This window comes from Coloeus monedula, assembly GCF_965178545.1.
Source record: "Coloeus monedula genome assembly, chromosome: 3".
NCBI lineage: Eukaryota > Metazoa > Chordata > Aves > Passeriformes > Corvidae > Coloeus > Coloeus monedula.
Window position 1 is genome coordinate 49,795,030 of NC_138783.1, and position 24,546 is coordinate 49,819,575.

Below are 24,546 nucleotides of genomic sequence, written 5' to 3' on the forward strand. Positions count from 1 at the left end.
TGTTCAACCAATACCACCATAGTACTTCTCTTTTTTTTTTGTTACAATGTGAATTGTTTCCCCTCTTACATGCACTCAGGACCTCACAGGCTTTCATGTTATGCAGTTCGTGTGAGGCACCCTCACAACCCAGTTGTTGCTCTTTCCTGAGACCTCCAGAAATACTGCTGTGGGCAGCTCTTATTCCCCCAGGTAATTAGACTCTCTGCTTGAGTGATTTTTTGGGCCAGGTTTTCCTGCTAAGCACTGTAAAAGGCAGGTGAGATTTTCTGGTCACAGTTCTGTACACTTTTTCATGCTTCATTTTGTTTAATATTAGTGGTTAAATGTCAAAGGACAGATAAGTTTTTTCCCTATTATCTGTGTATCAAAGTAGCAAGTGGAAGAGGCTTGACCATGAGATGATATTTTCTGTGGCAATACTGGAAGACTGCTTTAGTCTGCTTTGTATCTTTCAGATTACTTTTTTCATGTTAGCCAAAAACCAGTCCTGCCTGTCCCAGTTATACATTCCTGCTTTTTTGCCCATGTCCTGCTGATTTCATGGGCTCTATGACAGTTTGTTGCAGTTCCATAGTCCAGGTTTTGGATATCTTCATGCATTAGATGCTAGAGCTGAACTGCCTCACTCAGAAGCATGACAGCCAGCAAAGGGAAGTGCTGGGAATAGCACAGCCAGGGAAAGGAGGAGCTTTCACAGGGCATCAAGAGATTTGTCCCATCGAAACCACACCCTTCCAGGCTGCTGTGGAAGAAATGTTCCTGCAGGGCATTACTGACTGCTGTGCTTCAAAAAGAAACATGACAGCTTCTGCTTTGAAGTAGTCTCGGATAAATGCTTAAACTGACACATTTGTATTGCACCTGGTAGTTGTGAGTCCTGGTCTAAGGAGACCTTCTAGGCACCAAAATAATGCTGTTTTCACTGATGCTGACATTTCTCAAACCGGGAACTCTTCCTTAATCTCCAGAACAAATACTGATGTGCTGCCAATGCTGCAATAAGGAGCTTTCACAAAAACTTGAGATTAACCCTGTGTTTTCTCAGAGGAACAGCATGACTGTTCACCTTCCCACTGGAATAAAAACACCCTTACACAACATGAATACAGAAGCATGATTATCTGGCTAACAAATTAAGTTGCATTTAGCCAGTAATGCTCAGTTTGCTTTCCAACCTGAAGGGACCAAAGTGATTGTATTAGCTCTCCCTTGATTTCCTACGATTTTAAAAACTTTCAGTTGGAATGTCTCGATTTTCCTAGTTTTTTATTTCCCCCCTGACATTTGAAGGAATCAAATCCATTTCAACATTCAAGTTGTTCACTTGAGCAGTTTTGCAACCACTCTGGGACATCATTCTTGGCAAGTCTGCTTTAATCAGCAACCAGAGGAGAATTATTTTGTGGTGAGGCAAGACAACTTTATCCCTCAAAGCCAGGGGCACTATCCATCAGAAAAACTCACCTGTCTTTTACAATGCCTACATGCAGACTTCAGAGGAGCACTGGAATATCCACGTGGGGTCTGCATTACCCAGCATCCTGTGCCTGACAGTGAGCATGAGCTGACTGAAAACCCTAAGACATGCTTTTTCCTTTCCACATACTTTTCTTGGTTTAATTCTTTTACCATCCTACATTTCTAAAAGCTTAAGAGAGTCCTCCACCTGAAGGTTTGGTTGCAGAATACACGGCCCCTGATATCAGAGCTGACTGCTGCCCAGACAGGACACCCTGCACACATCCTCTCCTCATATCTGCAGCAGCACAACCTCATCTGCACCCTTGCCCCAGCCTTGGCACCGAGCCGGACCTTACAGCAGCTTATCTAAGTTCCTCAGTCCAGCAGAAGAGTAGCAATTTGTTTGCTGTGGGGTTAGTGAGTTAAATGATAGCCTTCATGTCAGCCAGCAAGTGCTGGAGCTGCTATCTGGAGCAGGGCTGGGAGGAAGGGCACTTCACACTTTGGGCAGCAGTGATCCATTGCCTCAGCCTGATCTGAGGTGGCAGATCACAGCTCCAGAGCAGCCTAAACCCATCTGACCTCTGATGCCTCATTCTCTCCCTCCAACAGCCCTCAGGACTTTCCCTGACTCATTTCAGATGCTGAAGTAAAACAAGGCTAAACAAAAACCCCAGCTAACCCCTGATTTACTTCCCTCCTCCTACCAACATAAAACTCCGGCTGTATTACCCCATTCCAGCATAGATCTCCATGACCAAGCCCTGCAGAGACAATGCAAGGCCTTTTTATAAACCTAACACTGATGGGGAGTCTTCTTTCATGGCAAAGTCTGCATTGCTCTCATTCTATATTCCATGAAATTACACAAGCTGACACAGAGCGTTAGGCTGCAACACAACATAAACTGGGGTTTCCTGGCAGCAGACAGTGGCTGGATCACAACACACAGGGCTCTGGGTCGCTTCTGTTGCACTTGCAACAAGCAGGAGGTGAAGACTGAAACAATTTTGGGAGTAGCAGTGCAGACAGACAAAGGGATTAAATCTGATGGGGAAAAAACAGCTTGTTGGGTTCAGCAAGCAGATAAAGGTACAGACAATAAGGCAGGATAATCTGCTACCATGTGTCTTTCTTTTCTTGAAGCACAAAAGGGAAAAAAAAAGTTTCATGTTCCACAATTTTCTCCTGGGAAGATAACAAAGGTCTTCACATCTGTTTCTTTAGCATATAAACATTTAGTCAATAATCTGGACATTTCTGGATAATACCTTAGCATACAAACCCACACAGACACCCAGTCAGGACCATAAGCCAAAATCCTGCCTCTAGAGTGTTCATATTTGCAATATTATAAACACGTGGCATCTAAAAATTGGTAGCAGGCGTAAGCCTAAGTATTTCATGAAAATATTTTTTATTTGCTTACCAAATATTGGAGTATTTGATTATATAAGAGGAAAATACTTCTACCCGATGCTCTTGATGTTATCAATGATCTGGGCTGAGAGCACCCTGCAAGACCAGTGCTCTCTGGGCTAGTGGTTCACAGAGATCTCCCTCATCCTCCTATATTAGTAGCTGGTACCAGCTAATCAGCAAATGGCCTGCAATGTCATTTTTGTCATCAATGACATATAATCAAATCAAATCCCATTCAAGGGGTTTCAATTCCAACCCAAACTATTCAACTACTTCCCCTCTGACACGAACCTTCACTGTGAAAACTTTCACGTTCATAACAGTCCCAACACAGTGCACATCCACCTCCTTGACTCCTGCTCCGGGCATCGACTCATGCTCAGGTCAGGCACAGGGTACCAGGTCACAAAGATCCCCTGACCAGACCCCATGTGGATTGTATTCCAGCAGTCCTGTGACGTCTGGATGGGAATAATTTAAGCCTCAGGATATGGAATCTTTTTCTGGCTCAGTTTGCTCATGGTGCAAGTTATTCTATTTCCACGTACCTCAGTTTATTTGTTTAAGAACTACAGATTAATCCGTTTTCCATTTTGGAAAGAACAACTGATGGCAAATGATAGAGAAGTTAAGTTAGCATTTTCCTGCTGGAACTGATAATCCTCCCTTCTTATCACAATTTTCCCAGAATTCCTCTCATAAACAAACCAAAGAAACTTTGCCAAGTTACCAAAGCATTCAAAAATTCACAAGACAAGCAAGAACACAGTAACATACTGTCTAATACTCAGCAGCACACTTTGTCACACCAAATGAAAACATTAATGAAAACTTAACGCTTCAATATATGGAGTCTTACTGTGACTTCCTGCTACTGTTTCTTCACTGAAAAGGAGAACTGTCACTTTTGCATAACTTGCTGAAATACTGTTTTATTACTAATAGAGTTCTCTTCATAATTAGACCCTTAATGGAGCCAGGATTACTCTCCATGCTGAAAAGACAAGGAAAGTAGGACTGTCATGACTCACAGCAGATTGCCACAGCAACCAAACTGGGACTAAAGTCCAGCTCTTAGGCATCCTACCCTGCTGCTTTCACTTCACCACACATGTTTTAGATTTCAGAGGAAAAAATAAAATCATATGGCTTTAATAACAAAATACTGCCTTCTGTTTTCCCCATTCAGGCTTGAAAAAAACAAAATCTGAACAAACCCTCAACCTTAACTCAATTAAAACCCAATCAAGTTGGGGGATACGAAATGCACTTTAAAAATTATAACAATGTTCTTTAGATATTTGGTCAAATATAATAAGAGAATGAAACATTCACAAGGTGACTGATTACCTGTTTGTTCATGCAGAATTTAAGACAGTCAGTCATGACTGATGAAATGCAGCATCCAGACAGCCAGTGCCAGTGCAGGTTATGATGTTCTCCTCTATCACATCTTGACACAGCTCCATGTCTGATAGTGTTTCAGGAGAGTCTTGATTCCCTTGGTGATTTTTATTTAGATCTTCAAGACTAAGAATATCATCTAAAAAATAAAGAAATTACAAACTGCAGCCAAAGACACCTGAAATTACTTTACATAGTGTGGAATTTCTATTGTGTCAGGATAGAATATATCTAGAACAAGCTTTTATTTTATCAGAATCCTCTTGATTTTTGCCTCCTAAATAGCCTATAAAATAAATGAAATCTTTCAGGTTTTTTTCTCATAGATGTTGGGCAGTGAGAGACAACACCCATGCATGCATGTGTCTATTCCCACTCTTATGCTGCCTCTCCAAAAGCAGCCTTTCTTTTAAAATAGGCAAATTTCTATCCTATTTTAGACAGAAAATTCTACCAGCTTTCAGGGAACTACTGTTGTGTATTTTTAAACTCGTTATGGAACCTGTGAAATTGTACTGCATTAATATGGAAACCATGGAAAAAGACAATGAGCAACCTTATCCCATAAACTCCACACTGCAGGAATTAATGCCTCGCATGAACCCTGGTATCTCTTACTGCTCAGGTGTGTGACCTGCTGTTTGACAGTGGCTGAACATGAGCCAGCCATGCTCAGGTGGCCAAGAAGGCCAGTGGCATCCTGGCCTGTACCAGCAATGGTGTGGCCAGCAGGACCAGGGCAGTGACAGTCCCCTGTCTTTGGCACTGGTAAGGCCACACCTCAAATTCTGTGTCCAGTTCTGGGCCCCTCACTACAAGGACACTGAGGGGCTGGAGCGTGTCCAAGGAAGGGCAATGGAGCTGGGGAAGGGTCTGGAGCACAAGTCTAATGAGGAGCAGCTGAGGGAGCTGGGGTGGTTTAGCCTGGAGAAAAGAAGACTCAGGGGGGATCTTATCTCCCTCTACAACAGCCAGAAAAGAAGGCGTAGCCACGACAGGACAAGAGGAAATGGCCTCAAGTTGCACTGGGGAGGTTTAAATTGGCTATTAGGAAAAATTTCTTCACTGAAAGGGTGGCTGGGCATTGGAACAGGCTGCCCAGGGAAGCCGTGAAATCATCATCTCTGGAAGTGTTCAAAAAGGAGGTAGATGTGGCACTTGGGGACATGGTTTATTGGTGGACTCAGGCAGCACTGGGTTAATGGTTGGACTCAATGATCTTACAGGTCTTTTTTAACCTAAGTAATTCCATGATTCTATTATTATGCTGCCAATTTTTAGTGATAATGAAGTTTAATTAACTTGAAGACACTCAACCTTTCAGGGAAGTAAAGTCTCAAGAAAGACTACGTCATGCTAAGCATCATTTTGATCTGGAACGGATAAACTTGCTCTAATTACTGGAATTATTCCATAAGGGAAACTTTATAAGGCAATTTTAGCACTTGGATCAGGAAATGTGAAGTAATGATTCACAGCAACCATAGCTCTGTCATACCATGTACACAATCAATGGCAGCACAAATTCATTTATCCTAGTGCTTTTGCACAAAGAGCAATGTTATCAGTCATTGGTGATGACAAACCATTTGGTAAGAAGAATTTTATACACTTTTTGTATCCCAGAATAGACTTACCAGTCAAACCATCTCCATTCTGCAATCCGTTTGTTTTCTGTTTTTCCTAAAAGAGAGAACAATAGTCCAGCAAAAATAAAGTATGTGACAAGAGATTTTGTTATTTTGGGCAAGAAAGTCCATGCTCTATTTTATAATTACTAATTAATTGTATTTACAGGATTTGTAAGTTAACCCTTTCCAACTAGACAAAGAGAATTAATTTGCCTACAGTCATGCAGAATAACTTCTCTGCTGCAGCTCTAGCAGAGGTGATGGAGGATGAGCTTTGCTCAGATGATGAGAGAAAACTATAAGAAGGAAAACATCTGAATGATGGTAGCTTGTACTTAATGAACATAGGCCAGGTCAAGACACAGGTATCAAAAATTTTTGAAGTTGATCTTTCAAAACCTGAATCCTACCATGGCAATGAGCTGGTTCTAGAAATATTCAAAGGAGGACAGAAAACATCCATCTCCTCATTGTGGATATTAAAGCATATGACTAACAAAGTACTGAAGAATTCCCCTTTGCATTTGAAATATTGGAAAGCCTTCCAAAATCCCCTAAAATTCATACCTCTACAGAGGTCTTCCACAGTAAATAGATCATCTTTGAAACTTTCCAGTCAAGGGGAACTATATAATCATCTGGCAACAAGGATTCTGCAGAAGAAAATATTTTTTGCAGTTGAGTGTTCAGATCTCTCCACAGCCAAAATATATCATTGAATTAGAATTTTTGCACACATTATTTATGGACTTTTTTTAAAAAAGTAGATTATTAAATGAACCAGCAGCAAAATCAGAATTTAGAATTTCTAGAATCTAAGGCCAGTGCACACGAGGAGAAAGAGGGGGAAGGAGATTTGGGTTTGGTTTCTTTATTTAGACAAAGGTTTTCCTACCATACTTTCATTTCCCCCAGAAACTCCCCTAAAAATAGGCACACACAAGTAAAACAAACCTTTCAGACAATAAATTAAAAGAAATGGAACGTAAATAACAACCTTTACATTTTAAAATGCTTAATTATAAGAATTTGTGCAGTATCACAAGAGAAGTTACTATCTAAAATGTTTTAACTCTAACAGTGTTTAAGAAGCTGAAAAGAGATTGTTCATAGGAAAACTGTCTGAAATATATTCTACACTTACATGACAATCATACAAGCAAGACAGACAACTAAATCTTTCATTTATAAATAACTAAAGACATTTATTTACCAAAAATTTCTCCTCCAAAATAATTTCAATAAGAATTGACTGCAATTTCCGGTGTTGTAAAATAATACCCCTCAAATGTGTCCATGAATGAATAGTAGCCTGTCAGTATACATATGCCACAAAAAAAAAAAAAGGAGGATAATTTTTGAAATGGCAGGATAATAATAATAAAGGACAATGTGGCCAGCCAGGCACAGTTCTGATGGGAAAACCCCAGCAGTCAGCAATCACAAGCTGGCAGAGCTTCAGAGAGATATCAGGGTGGGTTTGTATTTCTTAAAGGTTATTTCCAAAAGAAAGTCATCCAAACTCCAGAGAATGTCACCTGTTACTGACTCAGAGAAGAAGGACATTTGGTTTATTAACCTACTGAATGTTTCTGAATGCCTGGCTTTTCCACTTTTTTCTTGGAAGATCCCTGTTTTCAAGTGATGGCCAGCTCCCTCTAAGATTATGAAATTTAAGATCAGAGATACGAAGATTCACCAAGTTTGGAGAAGAAAAATGTTTTAAATGTAAGAGTCGAGGACATCAACAGTACTTCCTTGCTTAATTTCAGCTCTGTATGGAAAGTTCCTTTGTGTGTGGTGCCAGATTTAGGTAAGGCAGCATTGCAGGTCCTTTAGGGACCAAGCCACGTAATGCTTCCTATGATTTGCATCACTGTTCTGGCAGGTGGCATTTCCATTAACTTTTAAAAAATAACGAAGGATCTTGAGGTCAGTTGGGCCAGATAAACAGACATAAGATGCTCCTCAGTTGTCAGATTATAATTTTCATATGAAAATTCATGTTTAAGTTTAAATTCTACTGAAACAAACAGATGTAAAGGTCTGTACACTGAAAAGCTGGTCTGTTTTTAAATCCTGTTTGTTGTCTAAATGAAAGTTACAGTTTCTCCACTAAATTTGGACCCATGAATCTGAAAAACATTATGCACAGGGACCATGGCTCCTTCGCAGGGGGTTCTAGGGTGAGTTCCAAGCAAAACTCCATTGTTGTTGCTCGTTACAGCCCTGTGGGATTGCATTAGCATGCAGTATATTGGGAAACGATGGTTGCCACACACTATTTGAGGATTGATTGTCTTTTACCTGCAAACTTAAAACTATATACAAAATATAGTACAAAAATAAGACATCTGGAGCTCTGGAAGGCAAGTGTACAACACTGGGACACTCATTAATCAAGCATGATTAAAAAGAAGGCATTCACTATCAGATAATACACCTTTTAATTTTGATATTTAGTTTCAAACTAAATTAGATTTTGGGATTTTCAACAGCATCTAAGCCATGTAAGAGTGTATGAAAACTTTACTAAAAAAAAAAAAAGAAAGTTACTATTTGGAATATAAAACCAAACATGCAACCTTTATATAAGGGCACACATTTTGTACCACATTTTCATTTAGTTCCATAATCATCGCAGTAAAGTCTTACTCAGTAGGATGTATTAAAACATCATTTAGTTCTGTAATCAACACAGCAAAGTCTTACTAGGATATATTAAAATGTCAGCAAGCGTTTCATGCTTTGGATTTGAAGTTAGTCAACTTTTGTTGCTAAAAAGACTGCAAATACAGGACCAAACCAAAAGCCCCTTTTGCAGAGATTGAGGATTTTAGGTAAAAACTAAAAACTATCACCAAAGTAGCAGTGATTTGTTTCAACAGGATTAATATTTAACTAAGAACTGCAATAAAAATTAGTTTTTAACCATAGTCTTTTTGTTTGTTTTTTGGTTTGGAGGGAGTGTTTTGTTTTTTGTTTGTGGTTTTTAGGGGGTTGTGGGTTTTTTGGGGGTTGGGTTGTTTTGGGTTTTTTTACTTTACATAGGAGTAGTAATAAAAGCACTATACCCAGTGGAAGACCTGGAGAACCAAAGAGCTGCACAAGTTGAAAAGCAAATCCTAATGATAAGGGAAGTCCCAGAAAACTACATTTCATATCTGCATCTTGACAATCTTCAAGTTGTGAAGCCTTTGCTGGCTCAGAGTCATCTGCTTCATTTGCATTTGCACTGCAGCTTGCCAATGTATTAGAATCTTCTAGATATTCAGAAACAACTTCAAGAGAAGGCAAAGTATCCGGCTGGCCATTTGTAACCTCTGAAGAAACATGTTCACACTCATCCTCTCTTTTATCAACTACCTGTTGTGGCTGAAGTGTTGTAGCTTGCTCCTCCTTAGTTTTGGAATCTACACAAACCTTGAAGGCACATTTTAATATAGGAGAACACTGTCCTGAATGAACGTAAGAAATATTATGTAACAGAGCATCTGCATCTGGAGTGGGTAAGGAATATTCCTGCAATGAATGGTCCTGTTCATGTGCTTCTCCACAGTTCTTGCTTAGAAAGTTCTTCTGCCTCACTTCCAAAACACTTTTCTGGGGAGTATCTTCTCTTATCAGGACTTCCTTCCCTCCCTCTGTATGACCAGCGATCTGTCTTGGAAGGTTAAACTTTGGTGCTAAGTTGACAATTCTCCTGTATCTCTTCCTCTTCAGTGTAATTGGTGTAGCATCATTTATTGGCACATTTACCTCACTTGAACCCTGCGTGAAGGTAGCCCTGGCTTCCCCTAGGGAATCGAAGTGCACTTTACCAGTTGGAGATGCAGACAGACCATTGCTTATTACGTTGCCAGTCTCCTCCGTTTCTGTTTCATGATGGTTTTCCTTTACCAATCCTTCACTTGACTGATAGCAGTTTAGCTTTGCTGAACTGTTTGTGTGAATCTGTTCAGGTTTCATCACTTTCTGAGGTCTTTGTTCACCTACGAATTTATCCTCAGAGTAAGGAGAGAGAGACATTTGAGTATTGAAGCCCATCTGCAACTCCTCAGTAGACAAACTAATTGAAAAAAAAGCCCAGGCATTGGAGCTAGTCTCTTCTGCTTTTAATGCACCTTTGCCCTCTGTGTTACCAGGCATGTTATCAAGTACACTGGAATTGTAACACTGAGAGATTTCTTCTTCACTGTTTAAACTTACCAGCTTGGCTTCTAAGTCAGGTTCACATGTAATTTGACATGATCTCAGTTTGTTTTCTGTACTTAACAGTGACATACCATAGTCTTCAGAAATGCCTTCTGTTTCCTGGATGGAATTCTTATCACTGCTTATTTTTAGGAAACTGCAAAGACTGTCTTTGTGCCTTTGATTTGCTTCCTCATCATCTAGTGCATTTTTGGTTAGATTTTCAGTACAAAAAGGTTTTACATCTCTTAAAAGCAAACTGTCACTTTCTACAGGCAATTCATTTTTCCATGCACTATTTGACATCACCGAGACCTCAGGCACAGTGACCAGAAAACTCTCCCTTGAAACCCCTGAAGCTTCTTTTAGGCTTTCATCACCACTCTTAGACTGCTCTTCACAAACTGCTACTGGATCCTCTGGGTCTTTGCTGAATGTACACAATGATTTTTTGTTTTCTTCTTCCAAATCATCCTCCTCGCTTTCTGATCCATCATGGTCACCTGGAATTGGATGATGAGCTACTCCACATAACATTTTCTTCGTAATTTCTGTACGATTACTTTTCATTGTTTTGTTTCTTTTTCTCTTTTTCTTCTGTTTTGCTTTTGTTAACAGGTATCCAGGGTTCTTGCTTAAAATTGCCTCCCTAAGTGAAAACAAAGAAGATTAAATGTAAAACCACAAAGAGGTAAAAAAATCAAACTCCCACTAAATTAGAGTAATAATGTATTCATGTATTCATGGTGATCAATTTGAAGAATAGGTACTTTATGTTAATATGATGATCAAACACAGACTATCTGCTTTTTTTCAATAGATAAGATCTCAGATCAAACCTTCTATTGATTAAACAAATGTTTAATCAATAGAATTCAGGACAATCCTGAACATTTAAATCTGTTTCAATAAATCCAGCTGTCATCTCAATAGCTTAGCTTTACAAAAGGTATCACAAATCATTGCAAGACCTAACATCGTGTTTCTGGACGTCTTTCTAGCATGATATTTGAATAACAGATCCTGAAGAACTGGTGCTATTCTGAAATTTCATTAAATGTCATGCTGAGCAGAACTAAGTGAAAGACAATGCCATCCATTAAGAACAAATACACTCAAAACATACTAACCAAAATCCAAATAATGTACAGTTACAGTGACTACAGCAACTCTGATATTTACTGTTCAGTATACTAAGTGTTGACTCATACATATTTGAAAGAAATATTTCATATTTTATTACCAACAAAATAATACACTGTGAAAAAAATAAGATGGTTGTAGGAAAAATGTTTATTTACAGTTAATTTTGTAGCTCTTTTCAGAACTTCTTATTTATTTTGTCTACATTTCTCATCAAATTTAGCAGAAAGCAGCCCTGACTTCTCTGAAATCTTGATGCTGGCCCATCAGCCAGCTAACCCTGAAATGAACGCTTGTAAAAAAAACCCAGTCCAGGATTCCACCCAGGAATCTAACATCTCCCCTTAAAATTCTTCAGAGAGAAGATTTTCAGAGCTAAATTTGATTGATAAATTGTTGTACCAAACACCTTCTCCTTTTCTGTAGTTCTTCACTTTTCTGAAACCCTTTGTTTGGAATGGTACTTCACATAACACACTAAGGCAAAGCAGCAGCTAGAATCATAGGGTAAAATTAGTTAGTTTTTGGGAATGCATACGTAGAATTACCTGCTTTAAGTGCTGTATTCTGAAATTCTTGAGAGAAGCAATACAAAACAAACCATAAAAGGGTGACTGCCATTGTAGAGGGAAAGCTGATCACCAGGAGGCAGCCTGGGAACTAAGGGTCATCAATGGGAATCTATCCTTACCCTTTATTCGTTCCTAAATTTACTCGTTGCTAGTCTCTTATAGGTTCTTTCTAATTTGAACTCTACAAAGCAAATTCTTCTAATTCTCTTCAAATTCTCTTCAAAGAGAATTCTTCTAATTCTCAGAAGGCAACGGACATCAGGAGCTTTCTCAACATAACAACAAAGTTGCTTGACTGCAACAGGATTCAAAAGTCTTGATGCCTTGATATTGCTGCAAAAAAACGACTACGGTTTCCATAGTGATCCTGTTGGAAAGCTATTATTTACTGGCCTATAATAGTATCCAGATAAGAAATCCTACTAAGAAATGGTATTTCCTTCAAATGTTGGCATTTAAGTCCAAATGGTGCTTTTCTCCAAGTAATGAAAACTGACTTCTCCTTTTCCAGATCTGTGTATTTTTGATACAGTGCCCTATAGTTTAAGTGTGACTGTCCACACCACAGATGACTGAAGACAGCCAAGATAAATTCCATGTTGAATTCTGTTCACAACGCACTCCCTAGTCAGCAATATGCCTCCTATCTCTCCAGAAAAGGAGACATAGAATGCCAAAGTTTTATGATTGAACAGATCTAATTTGTCTGTTGAAATAAATGATATCTAAGTGTAGTACCTGCGACAGTAGCTGGAGAGATTACTTTCTTATATATACCCCAAATGTGCAGAAATCATATACTAATTCAAGATTATATCTTAAATCTTGACATTAACTTTCTTACTTAGTGAAGAAAATTCGTAACTTGAAAGTGGTTTTAGAAAAGGAAATTCTCTGGGTTTTTCAGATTCATAAAACCCCCTACCAGTGAAGTAGAAAATAATGTCCCAATTTTAACTGTTTTTAATGGACTGGGGAATAAAACATCAGACCTGCGCACCAATTTTAAGAAGAATTTATTGTTGTACCTAAACTCCTTGTGCTGCCAGAACAACTGCAGAAATGACAACCAAATTATCCATGTCAGCACTGGCACAGGAAAGGAATGAACTTCTCCAGCCTTGATATTATTGTAGCTATACTTTGCCTATCACTCACTTCTCCCAGATGTGAATTTGCACTGCTGCTGCTGGAAATTAACTTCTCTAATACTGGTGCAAGCATGTTTCTTGTGTCTAACCCCTGACACATCTGACAACACTTTCACGACAATGCTGACAGAAACTTCCTTATGCTGGGATGTTGCATCAAAGGATATTGATATCCTCCCAAAGAAATGAGGGAGGAAGTCTTAAAAGTCTGCACACTTACTTAGTCTCCTTACTATTAATTCTGAATCAGGAAGGAAAAATACACTGGATGGGATTTACTTTAGAACGCAAGAACAGAAAAAAACACATTCATCAAATAATGGGAAAAGAATCCCCTGGATAATCCAGAAAAACTAACAGCTATTACTGCATTGAAATCGTTGCATGTCAAAATAATAATAAATGCAAATGTTGAGCCAGGATGATGATTTAACATACCTGGATATGACCATGAATAGTGACATTCAACAGTTCATCATAAATACAACTACGTAACTTCTGTGCTTTGGAAATATGGAGGTTTTATAACAGTTCAAGAAAATTAGTCTTTGAAAGATTTGAATTTCCTAAAGAAAGGACTAAAGATAAAAGGAAAGTGATGAACTATTAAGTGTAGAATAATAAAATATATTACTCTTCATGGTTCCAGGTAACTTTTGTTTTTCAATTGATTCTACGAAAATACTACTCCAAAGAAATACTCTAATGCACCATGATGACATACCTAAATTTCCTGTTTGGGGTATAACCCAGTATCATGTTAAGGTTTCTGCATTCAATGAAGCAAATTGTCTACTAGTTTTCTTAAGATTTATCTTCATTCCTCCTCTTTTAGTCCACCCACATGCCTCTTGAGAGTTTCTCTTACTGTAAAACCATATGGCACACAAACACTGAGAAAATGCAAGAACTAGCATGGAGACAGACTTGTCTTCTTTACAGGGACATTTGCTAGTGAGCTGTTTTTAAACCCATACAACACATGCAAAAGGGAAAAGACAAAAGGTGCTATTTCAGCTGATATTTAAATTTTGCTACATATTATGCATTTAGAAACCTGGTTAGTCATAAAAAGACCTGAAAAAAATGTAATGGTATCTTTGTTGAAATAGGAATTCCCCTTCTGTAACACTTTTAAATTTCTCAGTGTATTTTTTAGACAATACTACAAGCTTTTTGCCATAACTCTGTTACATGTGACTGTAAGGTTGTACCCTCCTGCTGTAGCAGCTTGACTGATTAGAGTCAGTGCTCAGATGACACTTTTAACTGGAGAAACAAATGCACTTTCACAACCATTGAGGCAGAACATGCTAACTAATTAATCTAAAGCAGTCACATTTTGCTAAAAAATGGCAAAACCAGAAGCGTTACTTATTTGCAGTTGTACAGACATAACTCCAGCATGCATCTAAGCTGATGTCTGCTTGATATAAAAAAATGCCTGCAGTCACTGCTGTAATGAAATACAGGATAGAATCATTTAGGTCAGAAAAGATCTCTGAGATCATTGAGTCTAACCATTAACTCAGCACTGCTAAGCCCATCACTAAACCATGTCCCCAAGTGCCACATTTACACATCTATTAAATACCTCCAGGGATGGTGACTCCACCACTTCCCTGGGCAGCCTGTTCCAATGCCTGATCACTGCTAAATAAATGTTTCCTAATCATCAGGCAAGATGGAAGAACAGATAAAATTTAAAATCCAATTCTATATGACATTTAGCAATGAGGTACATGGTCTTTCAGAAATGTATGCCATCATTAATCTCCAAAGTCTCTGGACTGTGTTTTCAACATAAAAATTACAGTAGAGCAGCATGCATAAAATGGCATTTACTGGGATACACTTCACCTTCCCCATCTGGTAAGTCCAAGTACGTTGTTGAATTCCTTGTGACCTAATTTTGCTTCAGCAACAACGAAAAATTGAAGTTATAATTCTGGAATAACAAAAAAAGCCCAGGTACCAGCCTGTTACATATATTGCCTTTAACACTGAAATGAATGATAAAGATCTAGTTCCTCAAAACCAAATGGAATATTGGTATCAGGTGATCAAGCAACTGGAAAAAAACCACAAAACTTGCCAGCATTACTGGGCTTCCTGAAAGTTGCAATTCCATTAGACAGCTGAGCATTCAACTTAGCACTTTGCTGCTGAAGAAACAGTCTTTGTCACCCTTTCCTACTCCATCCTCCAGATGTTGCCCTTGCCCTTCCACTACGGTCTTTTGCTGGCTCTACCACTCTCCTTGTGGATGGATTCACCTGCCTGACCCTGCATCAAAACAAAAGAAGTAGATACTTCGTTGTTATGCTCATTTAACTCTCCAAAGCAAGAAGTAAAATAAGTGTCTAGCTAAGACAAAGAAGTGGTTGGTGGAACAAGTGAGTACTTACAGCAGCAACACATCAGATTGCCTCACAGAAAGGAAACTCAGCACAAATTATTTCTAAGAACTGTTTACACATTACAGCATTGCAAATTAATTCTCTCTGCCCCAAAACAGTAAAGATCCTACTAACTGAATTCAATCCAAAGTAACACAGTATTTATTTTGTCTCTCAACAGCATTGCCACCTTTATAAAATATGCTAATCTATCACAATGTGCAAAGAACTGCTCCAATCTTTGTATTTTCTACAGGTATGATGTATATACAGTTCAGCACAATGTATAATCAGTCATCAGATGGCTGCCCAGTTATAGTCCAGACACAAAAGACATTGATCTAGAGAGTACACAGAGAATAAGCACATAATTGGTTTGATTAAAGCATGCCTTTAGAAGCTGTTCACTTAATCAAATACATGGCAAAGTGCAAGCACTTTATTTTTCAAAGTAAAAAACCCAAGCAACCCACCCACTAAAACTCCCACATTCCTGAGGTAACTGCAATTCAGTTTCAAATCAGAGTCTATTCATTCCATAGAAATTTCAGGTGGAATGACTTTACTGATCTTTGTCCTGCCTGGTTCATGAAAGTCATAAATATCTTATGATTTGAATGTCCTTTTTTTGGCTCCTTAGTCATAGAATATGCTGATTAAGATTAAAGAAATCAATCCTGAATATACTGTTTGATACATATGTTTATGTGTAATGAATATACTTGTGCCCAGTATCAAATATCTACTTTCTGAACACGTGAAACAACTCAAAAGCTACTTAAACCTCCTCTAGATGCCATAAATATCTCACCTGACACAATTCACAACTCTGAGGAAAGAAACAAAACAACTCCCCCAGCAAGAGATGGACAGATGGATGCCAACAGACTGAGAGGAGGTGCCATTTTTTCTTTGATTGAATTTTTCTGCACCATTAAGTACAGCTCAGTGTTAAAATGCAGGTTAAGAAGGAGAAAAAAAAGGACAATGTGGAACACTCCAAGTGATCTGACTACATCTTAAAGGGATGTACTTAAAAGAGAGAGAAAAAAACCCTCCAGTTTCATCATCAGCCTTTCCCCCATGAAGGCTCAGAGGATCATTTTAAGTTCTGGCAACATTTAGTCCTTTGAAGAGAACATGATGGGCACAGATTCCAATGTTATGCACTGTAAGTACAGTACCAATCATCTTGTCATGCACTCTAGAGCTACTCTTCAAATAAATAAATAAATAAATATTTTACCCAGAAAATAAAAAGACCCACATACTGCAATACATCATCCTAGCACTTGAACACAGATATCATATCAGAATGTAAAGATAAGTACAACAAAAGGGTTTTCAAAGTAAAAATGAGATTTACAGGGCGAAGTGTTGACCTTTCTTACCAATGCACATTCACACCAAAAACAAATGTAAAGTGAAATTTAAGACGAGACACAAGCAAAATCAAGTTGAAGAAAAATAGGAGTGTGAGATGAAGGAAGCAATGGGTATAATGAGAGCAAAATGAAATATCTGGAGATATGTAATAAACTATTCCCTGTTAGGAACTTTCAGTGAAAGATGACAGATTTTAGCTGTATTAAAAATAACTTCAATTAGCAAAATTATAGCAAAGAACTAACTATCCACCAAAGTACAGACCGTAATTCTGGAACAAAAGCATGAGTTTTAGAAACACAAGAAGATATGGCAAACTTAAGGACGAAAAAAGTATGAAGACAAATATACTGTACGACACAAAATACTACTTTTAACAGAACAAGAAAAAAATTCAAAAGGACAGCTTAGGGGGTGGGGTACTATATGCTCAGCTTTTAAATCAGCAAGAGTTTGGACTGAGGCATTAAAATTAGAGAACAAGGTGTAGCTCTCCACACAAGTTTATAATGAAGGGAACAAAAGCAGAGAAGATGGATCCAGAGTTATGAAGACAACTGTAATAACAAACACACAGGACTCAGATGAGAAAAAAGCAGTTCAAGAATAAAAAAGGTGGGGAAAGTTACAACAGGAGAACAGTATCAGCAAATATTAAGTAACCAGCCTCTAACCTAGATTATAGCAACATTAAAATACTGGTAACTGCAGACAATGTTGCTATTCAGAACATCTGCTCCACTTGTTGCACTCATTCTGTGAATCTCAAATGCTCAATGAAATACTGAGAACTACAGAGCATTCAGTTAAAATGTATATTCTCTGGATGTTACTATACCTTTTTCAACAAATCTCCACACTTCATCATACTAGCATCAAAATTTTACTTACTATTTCTGCATACTACGCTTTGGTATTAACTCATTTCCCTTTTTGAGTATCTTTCACCCAAAGGACTAGAGATACACAAGAGACAGGATGAATTACCCCCTTAAAGACGATTACTTTACAAAAAAACAGCCCTGTATTATTCCTAGAGTGTTGGGGATGAATAGATGCAGAAAACGGTCTTGGAATTCTGCAATTTAGTAAGGATCAATAGAAATTTGTCTTTGGAGAGAAAATAAAAAATTACTTTAGATAAGCATTAATATATGCTATTATTTTCTATAAATAGTTCTGGAAAGACAACACAGGTAACAAGAGACAAATGGACACTGAGGGAGGGAAAAGAGGATCAGCTACAGGTGGTGTCAGGAACCTGAGAGCAACTCTGCCTAGTTATGAAACAACATAACCACAATAAAGGGTACAGCCAATTTTGCTGCTACAGTCAAAGCCAGAAACTTAGTGTCCATCTGAGAATAAGAACAGCATCACAGCCAGCATCCAACACCCTGAGACCAGGCAGCACTTCCATTATTAGTGATTTAAAACTCTTCTCTGATAGGTAAGAGCTAACTCTTCTGATATTCTGGACACTGCTCTCACTCTTATCACTTGTAACAGAGCAACTTCTGTCAGAAAGGACCGCTGGAGATCACATGGTCCAACCTCTGCTCAAAGCAATACCGTGGCCTTGCTGCTCAGTGCCATCTCCATGTAAGTTTTGAATATTCTAAGGATGAGATTACACAAGCCACTATCCAGGGCACACTTCCCATGTTACAACCTCCACCCACTGCTTCTCATCTAAGAGGACCTAGACTTAGGACCAAGAAAGGCACCTAAGTATTAATTATTAGAACCAAGAACTCTCTAAACTCAAGTTTAGACTGCAGGAACAAAGCAAGAACAGAATGAAACACAATGCTCCGCCATCCACATATTGCATACAAAGAATTCCACCTATAATCCCACATATCATGAATTTTTGCTGCACTGACATAAGCACAGACTCTGTAAAGTGAAGAATAATGCTAAATATTCACTGAATATTTAGCATGTGTACCAAACGGGTGCAAAGAGCCACAAATGCAGCTCAAACATATAGACCTGACCTGCTTAAGGTAGACAATTCCATGTCTACACTTTTGTTATCAGGGTCCCTGTAAAGCACTGTATCCATCTTACAAGCAATCAGGAAAAATGCTAAATGGGGGGAAGTAATACAATCAATCCACTCCTAAGCCAGGTTAATGAGCCTTCAGAAACTATTATTGGTTAAGAGCAAGATGTGGGATAAGTTGTTTGATAACTCCTCATACACTATCATAACCTATAACACAGGTTACCCAAACCTAGGGCTAATGAATAAAGAAAAAAAAATATTAGAAGTATCATGAATAAAATAACAGCCAAACAGCATTATGGGCCTATGACTAAGGCTGATTTGTACATGAGACAATACATCCCTCAGAAATAAACAAATGACTCCTCCGTCAGCTAAAACAGCACTTCTTAGTCTGTTAGCAATTTAAAAAGAGGCTAAACAACGTCCACTACAGAATTCAACCTTTGTAAAATCAGTAATTAGAAAACATGCAACTACATGTTCCAAAAGAAAAGTTAATTGGATTAACAGAGGAAAAAAAAAAAAAAAAAGAGAAAAATATTTAACATCACTAAAAAGACTGCAAGTACAACTGGGGTGGGTTTTTTTTGGGGGGGGGGGGGGGGGGGTTTCATGGATATATATATTCTGGCTTGGCACAACATGATATTGTTACAAGAGCATTATAAATCAGTAAGATACACATGACATGGTCAAGGACTGCCTGCCTACCAGAGAAATGAAGTGGGAGCATTATCAGCTAAAAGGAAACTGCAATTCCAGACACAATACTTCAATGCTTCTATTACCCTTGATCTAGAATTACACTGACAGTCTACCTCAAGCAAAACCCACCATTTGCTGCTTCTCTATTACTACAGAAATAAAGACAAACTTGAGATGATCAGACCTTGACAAGCTCTGTTACTTACTACTTTTTTTCAAAAAAAGACCAATTATGTTTTCACACATTTTTCTGTGAACTCAAAATAAGCAGATTTACAGATAATTTCAACCAATTAGCCTATAAAAAGAGAAGAAAAACCCAACAAATCTATTGATGTACAAGATTTTCACCTACAATATTAATAGAGAGCTTTGATCTCTGCTACTGCTTTTATTTCAAAAGGATGAGAAAATAAACATTTAAATGAGACAAGCATCACTCAAGAAACACTAAAGTGAAGTATTCCACATCTGATCCACATGAAACATATGATCACTCAAAAGGAGGACTTACTTTCAGTTTCAACAGTCTTTTTAATGCTTTTTACAGGGAATTTTAATACATGTGTCTATTCTTTTGAAGTCTCAACATATACCTAATCACCTCATCTCCATGACGTACCAGTACTGAGCAAAAACATTTCTTCCAGAAAATTTGATTGCTAGGAGAAAGCAGAAGTTAAAACTACATGTCACACACAAATGTGAGAATTCTTCTATAATTGACTGAGAATGAAACTTACTGGTCAGCTCAAAGAAAATACCAAAAGTCTGAATTACAACACGGAAGACAGACACAAAACAATTAAGTATAAATATTATGGGTCCTATCTCAGATAGAGAAAGCCTTGTTTCTAGCTATCTATTAGCAAAGAAACAACCATTTCTGCAAAAGGTTCCAAGAGACAGGTGACAAGAGACAAAATCGTGGCCTTCGTCTTAAACACAAAGTTTTAAAAAATTATGTATCATGGCAAACTAGATTAACCTCCAGAGGACATGGCTACAAGAACACGACAGAATTCCTCACAGGATATCATTTAATATCACTTAAATGTTAAAAAATTATGAGTGTTACACTAGGTTGTACTCGTGGTTAGCAATAAAGACAGTTTAACAGGTAAAGCAAGACCTGCACATGCAAGCTAAACAAAACAAGGAATTCATTCACCACTTCCCACAGGCAGGCAGGTGTTCAGCCATCCCCAAGAAAGCCAGGCTCCATCACATGTAACTGTTACTTCAGAAGACAAACTCCACCATTCCAAACCCCCTCATTCCTTCTTCCTCCAGCTTTATATATCAGGCCTGACGCCTTAAGGTCTGGCATCTCCCTTTGGTCAGCTGGGGTCAGCTGTCCCAGCTCTGTCCCCTCCCAACTCCCTGTGAGGAGCAAAAAGTCCTTGATGCTGTGTAAACACTGCTCAGCAGTAACAAAAACACCCCGTGTTATCAATATTGTTTCCAGGGCAAATCTAAAACACAGTCCCAGACCAGCTATTCTGAAGACAACTAACTTTATCCCACCCAAAACCAGCACACAGGTTTCTTAGGGTTTGGTCTTGGGGTGGTGATTGTTTTCTTGTCCATACAAAATTAAAATGAGAAAACTAAATCACCCAAAGAATGCTGATGAAAACCTTTGATAATTCGGGAAGTAAACCAATAAATCACGAAACAGCAGCTTAGATGAAGCAGTAAAACTAGAATCATTTTTCCCTATACAGCTGATGCTAAGTGGTCTGCTATATGAACCAACTGGTGTATGTTCTATGTATTAATTTTCATTTACATTTCATACTTAGAAAAGCTGAGTGTTAAATTTACTTACCAAACATCCCACTAGTTTCAAGTATGCAGGAGAAACTCAGAATTTATAACATTATGGTTCTAAGAATTAGTTAAATTTGAAAAAACCCCAACCTGACACTATTATTTCATTAAATATGACGAACTAGCAATTTATTTAAAAAATGAACAACAGGAAACCTTTGTTCTAGGTACATTATCATCATCAACACAAGTATTGTACAGAAAGTACAGACAGTAAAAATTTTTAGATCCCCTGTCTAGCTGAGCAGCAAGTTCTTACATTTCTTGCACATACATTTTTGAGCAAATAACTAATTTTCCTTGGTTTTGAGGGCATGAAAAATTCAATACCTGCAACATGTATTTCACATAATTTTTATTTTTACATATAAATAGTGTATAGTGTAAAATCAACATCTGATATGTATGTCTGTGACTGTCATATCATCATAAAATATGATTATACCATGAAATAGAAGTGTTACACTGACAGTAATTCCAGTGTTTTCACCTACCATGTCACTGTACTTACCTTGGAATACAGCTGTACAGATGAAGCAATTTACAAATGTTTGATACAGAAACAAATTGCAAAGGTTCCCTTTCCTAAGTGTTCTTTGCAAACTGCAGGCCTATTGATCAGCATGCTTTGCACAGCAAAAACACTCCCATCCACCAATAATTAAAAAGGTGACACAAAAAAGCCACACCATCTTAAAACGGTACAAATTAGTACCTATTCAAATTAAATACTGCTAAAAAATCCCATTTCAGTCTTCAACAATCAGCTCTTTCTTGACATGCTTCAGCACACTGTGTGCATAGCTCATAAGCCTCAATAAATTTTATCATGTTATAGCTTACAGTAACAGAGTAAATAAGTCTAAAATCTTTTTATCTCCCCCACACTTGAAATGTGCTTTCATGTTTAAATATAAAAACTTTGGCATAATTGAAGTATTACTGAGCATTTACAATGATATCCATTATTCCCTTGAGACACAGAAAAAGATAACTATGAAAACTAAAATACAGTAAGATATTTGATATGAATAACAGAAAATGAATAATATAGTTGGGGAGCCTCTTTTCTACACATAATTCAATATATTAACAATGCATGCGCTACTGAAACACTTTAAATTATTTTGCAAATAATTAAAACATAAATTTAACTTTGCACAATAGATGTAAAAAACCACAGAAAGATACTTCATTATATACACCTGGATTTTCAGGTTTCATAGTATTCAGACTTTTGTCAATAAAGTAACTTTTAGGGCCTATTCAAAAATCGTCTGCAATTTAAAAAAATTATGCTGGCTTCGGAATTTTCAAAATTCTGATACTATGACACCAAATGAGTAATAGATAACCATCCAAATTCTTCTAGTTACATACTCATGTTCTTTACAAAATTTCCTGTTCTATGTTTGATCATTCAGTGTATAAGGAAGTCAAGTGTAGTTAGGTTATTTCAGCTCGCAAGTTAGTAAAAATGCTCATCTGTATAAAATCCTACGAGCTTGAAAAGAATAAAAACTGCTGCATAGAACTACTTCAACAATACTGAACACAAATATATTTTATTAATACAGCAAGCTGTTAGAAAAAATGCAAAGTGAACACTTACAAACTCATCATTTTTTTAAGAGAAAAAGAGCAGTTAGTCAGTCTCCATGCTGGCTCATTCTTTGTTATGTGCTCAACAGATTACATTGGCTACGCTAAAATTAGGAATGCAAGATGGTTTTACAGAATTACATCCACTATTTATATTGAATTGATGCATCCCAACTGTGGACTAGGAATTGACAGCCTAATTCTTTAAAACCTCATTTTTATCACAAAGGAAAGAAACTGATTTAGAAAGACACAGCTGTGACATTTTGGGGGTTTAGTGATAAAATTTAATTTTGGTTTTTTTAGTCAGCACAAAACAAGTCGGTGGTGTGCCACCATCATCATAGTTTATATACTACCAATGAGAATAAATAAAAAAATGATTCAGGTTGCACAGTTTACAGCTGGTGAATACTGTACGGGCAGAATGTTGCTTCAGCTACCACATGAACTTCTGAGACCAAAAAAGAAAGGAAAAAACCAACAAAACAACAACAAAATCAAACCTCTTGACTGAAATCAGAAAACACATGCCAAAATTTTGCCAACTGGCAATACATACCAAATAGAACTAAAGCACAATCCAGAACATAACTGCTTTCAAAAAAATCTCCAAAAAGGTAAGAAGACTAAATAACAATCATTAAAATTGATTACTGTGTAGATAAACTCTTCTTTTGGAGCTTTAATTCTCTTTTTAAAGATCCTTATTATGACCCATAAAAAAAACCTGCTCAACAGTTACCTCATCTATGACAACGTCATTGTCTTAGATTTATGAAGAAAGACTCTGCTATATGCCATACTATATTAAATATTTTACTAAAACCCAAGGTCTTACAACTTTAATAAATGTAGTTTTAAAAACCATTAAATGTACAATTTTATTTACATATAAGTCCATTAAAAAGAACAACCTCCAGAAGAAAATGGGTCTTGAAATAGGCCTATTTAAAATACAGAAGATCACTACTTTATTGGAGGCGATGATGCGTTTTGAAGAGGCAAATAATAGATTCTTATTAACTGACTGCAACTGTGTTACTGGCTACTGGAAATACTGAAAGAACTCCATGAGTCTGTATTGTCTCCCCACCTATGTCTTCTCTGCAGAGGTGGTCTTTGAGTGTTTTTGTGGGGAGGTACCACTGAATTCATGACAATAGGGATGGATATTTGATATTCGTATCGTTCCAACATCTGAGCAATCTTCTCACGAGTGACCCCGTGTTTATTCCTCCTACAAAAACAAAAATTTAAATAAATTGTCTGGTATGTTTATAATTATATATAGTTATATGTAAGTATATATATAATTGCATGTTACAGTCTTCAAGAAAAAGCCCTCTAAATTCTCAATTTTTTCTTCTTGCTTTTATTACACTGTATCCTCATACATCCTTCATACAGAAATGTGATGTTATTCACTACAGCTATGCAGCTGAACTATCCTAGAAGGATTTTGCTAATTATTCATCAGATTTTACATGGTATACTAGCTAATGAGTAGAGATATGAATAATAGCATAGACTACTCCTTATGAAAGCAATGTTCAAACTAGCATAAAAAAAACCCAAACAACTGCACAGTTTCAAGACTTAATGACAGAATATTTTCTCATCAAG

The 24,546-nt window shown here is 37.4% G+C and overlaps 1 protein-coding gene across 9 annotated transcripts in view; it reads right to left on the reverse strand.

Annotated features, from left to right (window-relative positions):
* Positions 1 to 24,546, reverse strand: part of N4BP2L2 (NEDD4 binding protein 2 like 2) — a 41,791-nt gene that overhangs the window by 1,863 nt on the left and 15,382 nt on the right. For 4 of the 9 annotated variants that reach the window (XM_082278590.1, XM_082278592.1, XM_082278589.1 and 1 more), the window contains exons 7-11: positions 24,017 to 24,160; positions 8,996 to 10,764; positions 6,489 to 6,574; positions 5,928 to 5,973; positions 4,237 to 4,429 (exon numbers count right to left, since the gene is read on the reverse strand). In XM_082278590.1, coding sequence (XP_082134716.1) covers positions 4,269 to 4,429; positions 5,928 to 5,973; positions 6,489 to 6,574; positions 8,996 to 10,764; positions 24,017 to 24,160 — 2,206 coding nt within the window. In that variant the 3' untranslated portion in view covers positions 4,237 to 4,268. Of the gene's footprint in view, positions 1 to 4,236; positions 4,430 to 5,927; positions 5,974 to 6,488; positions 6,575 to 8,995; positions 10,765 to 21,553; positions 24,161 to 24,546 lie in introns of those variants that run through there. The other 5 variants (XM_082278595.1, XM_082278596.1, XR_014226296.1 and 2 more) reach the window with 4 other exon arrangements.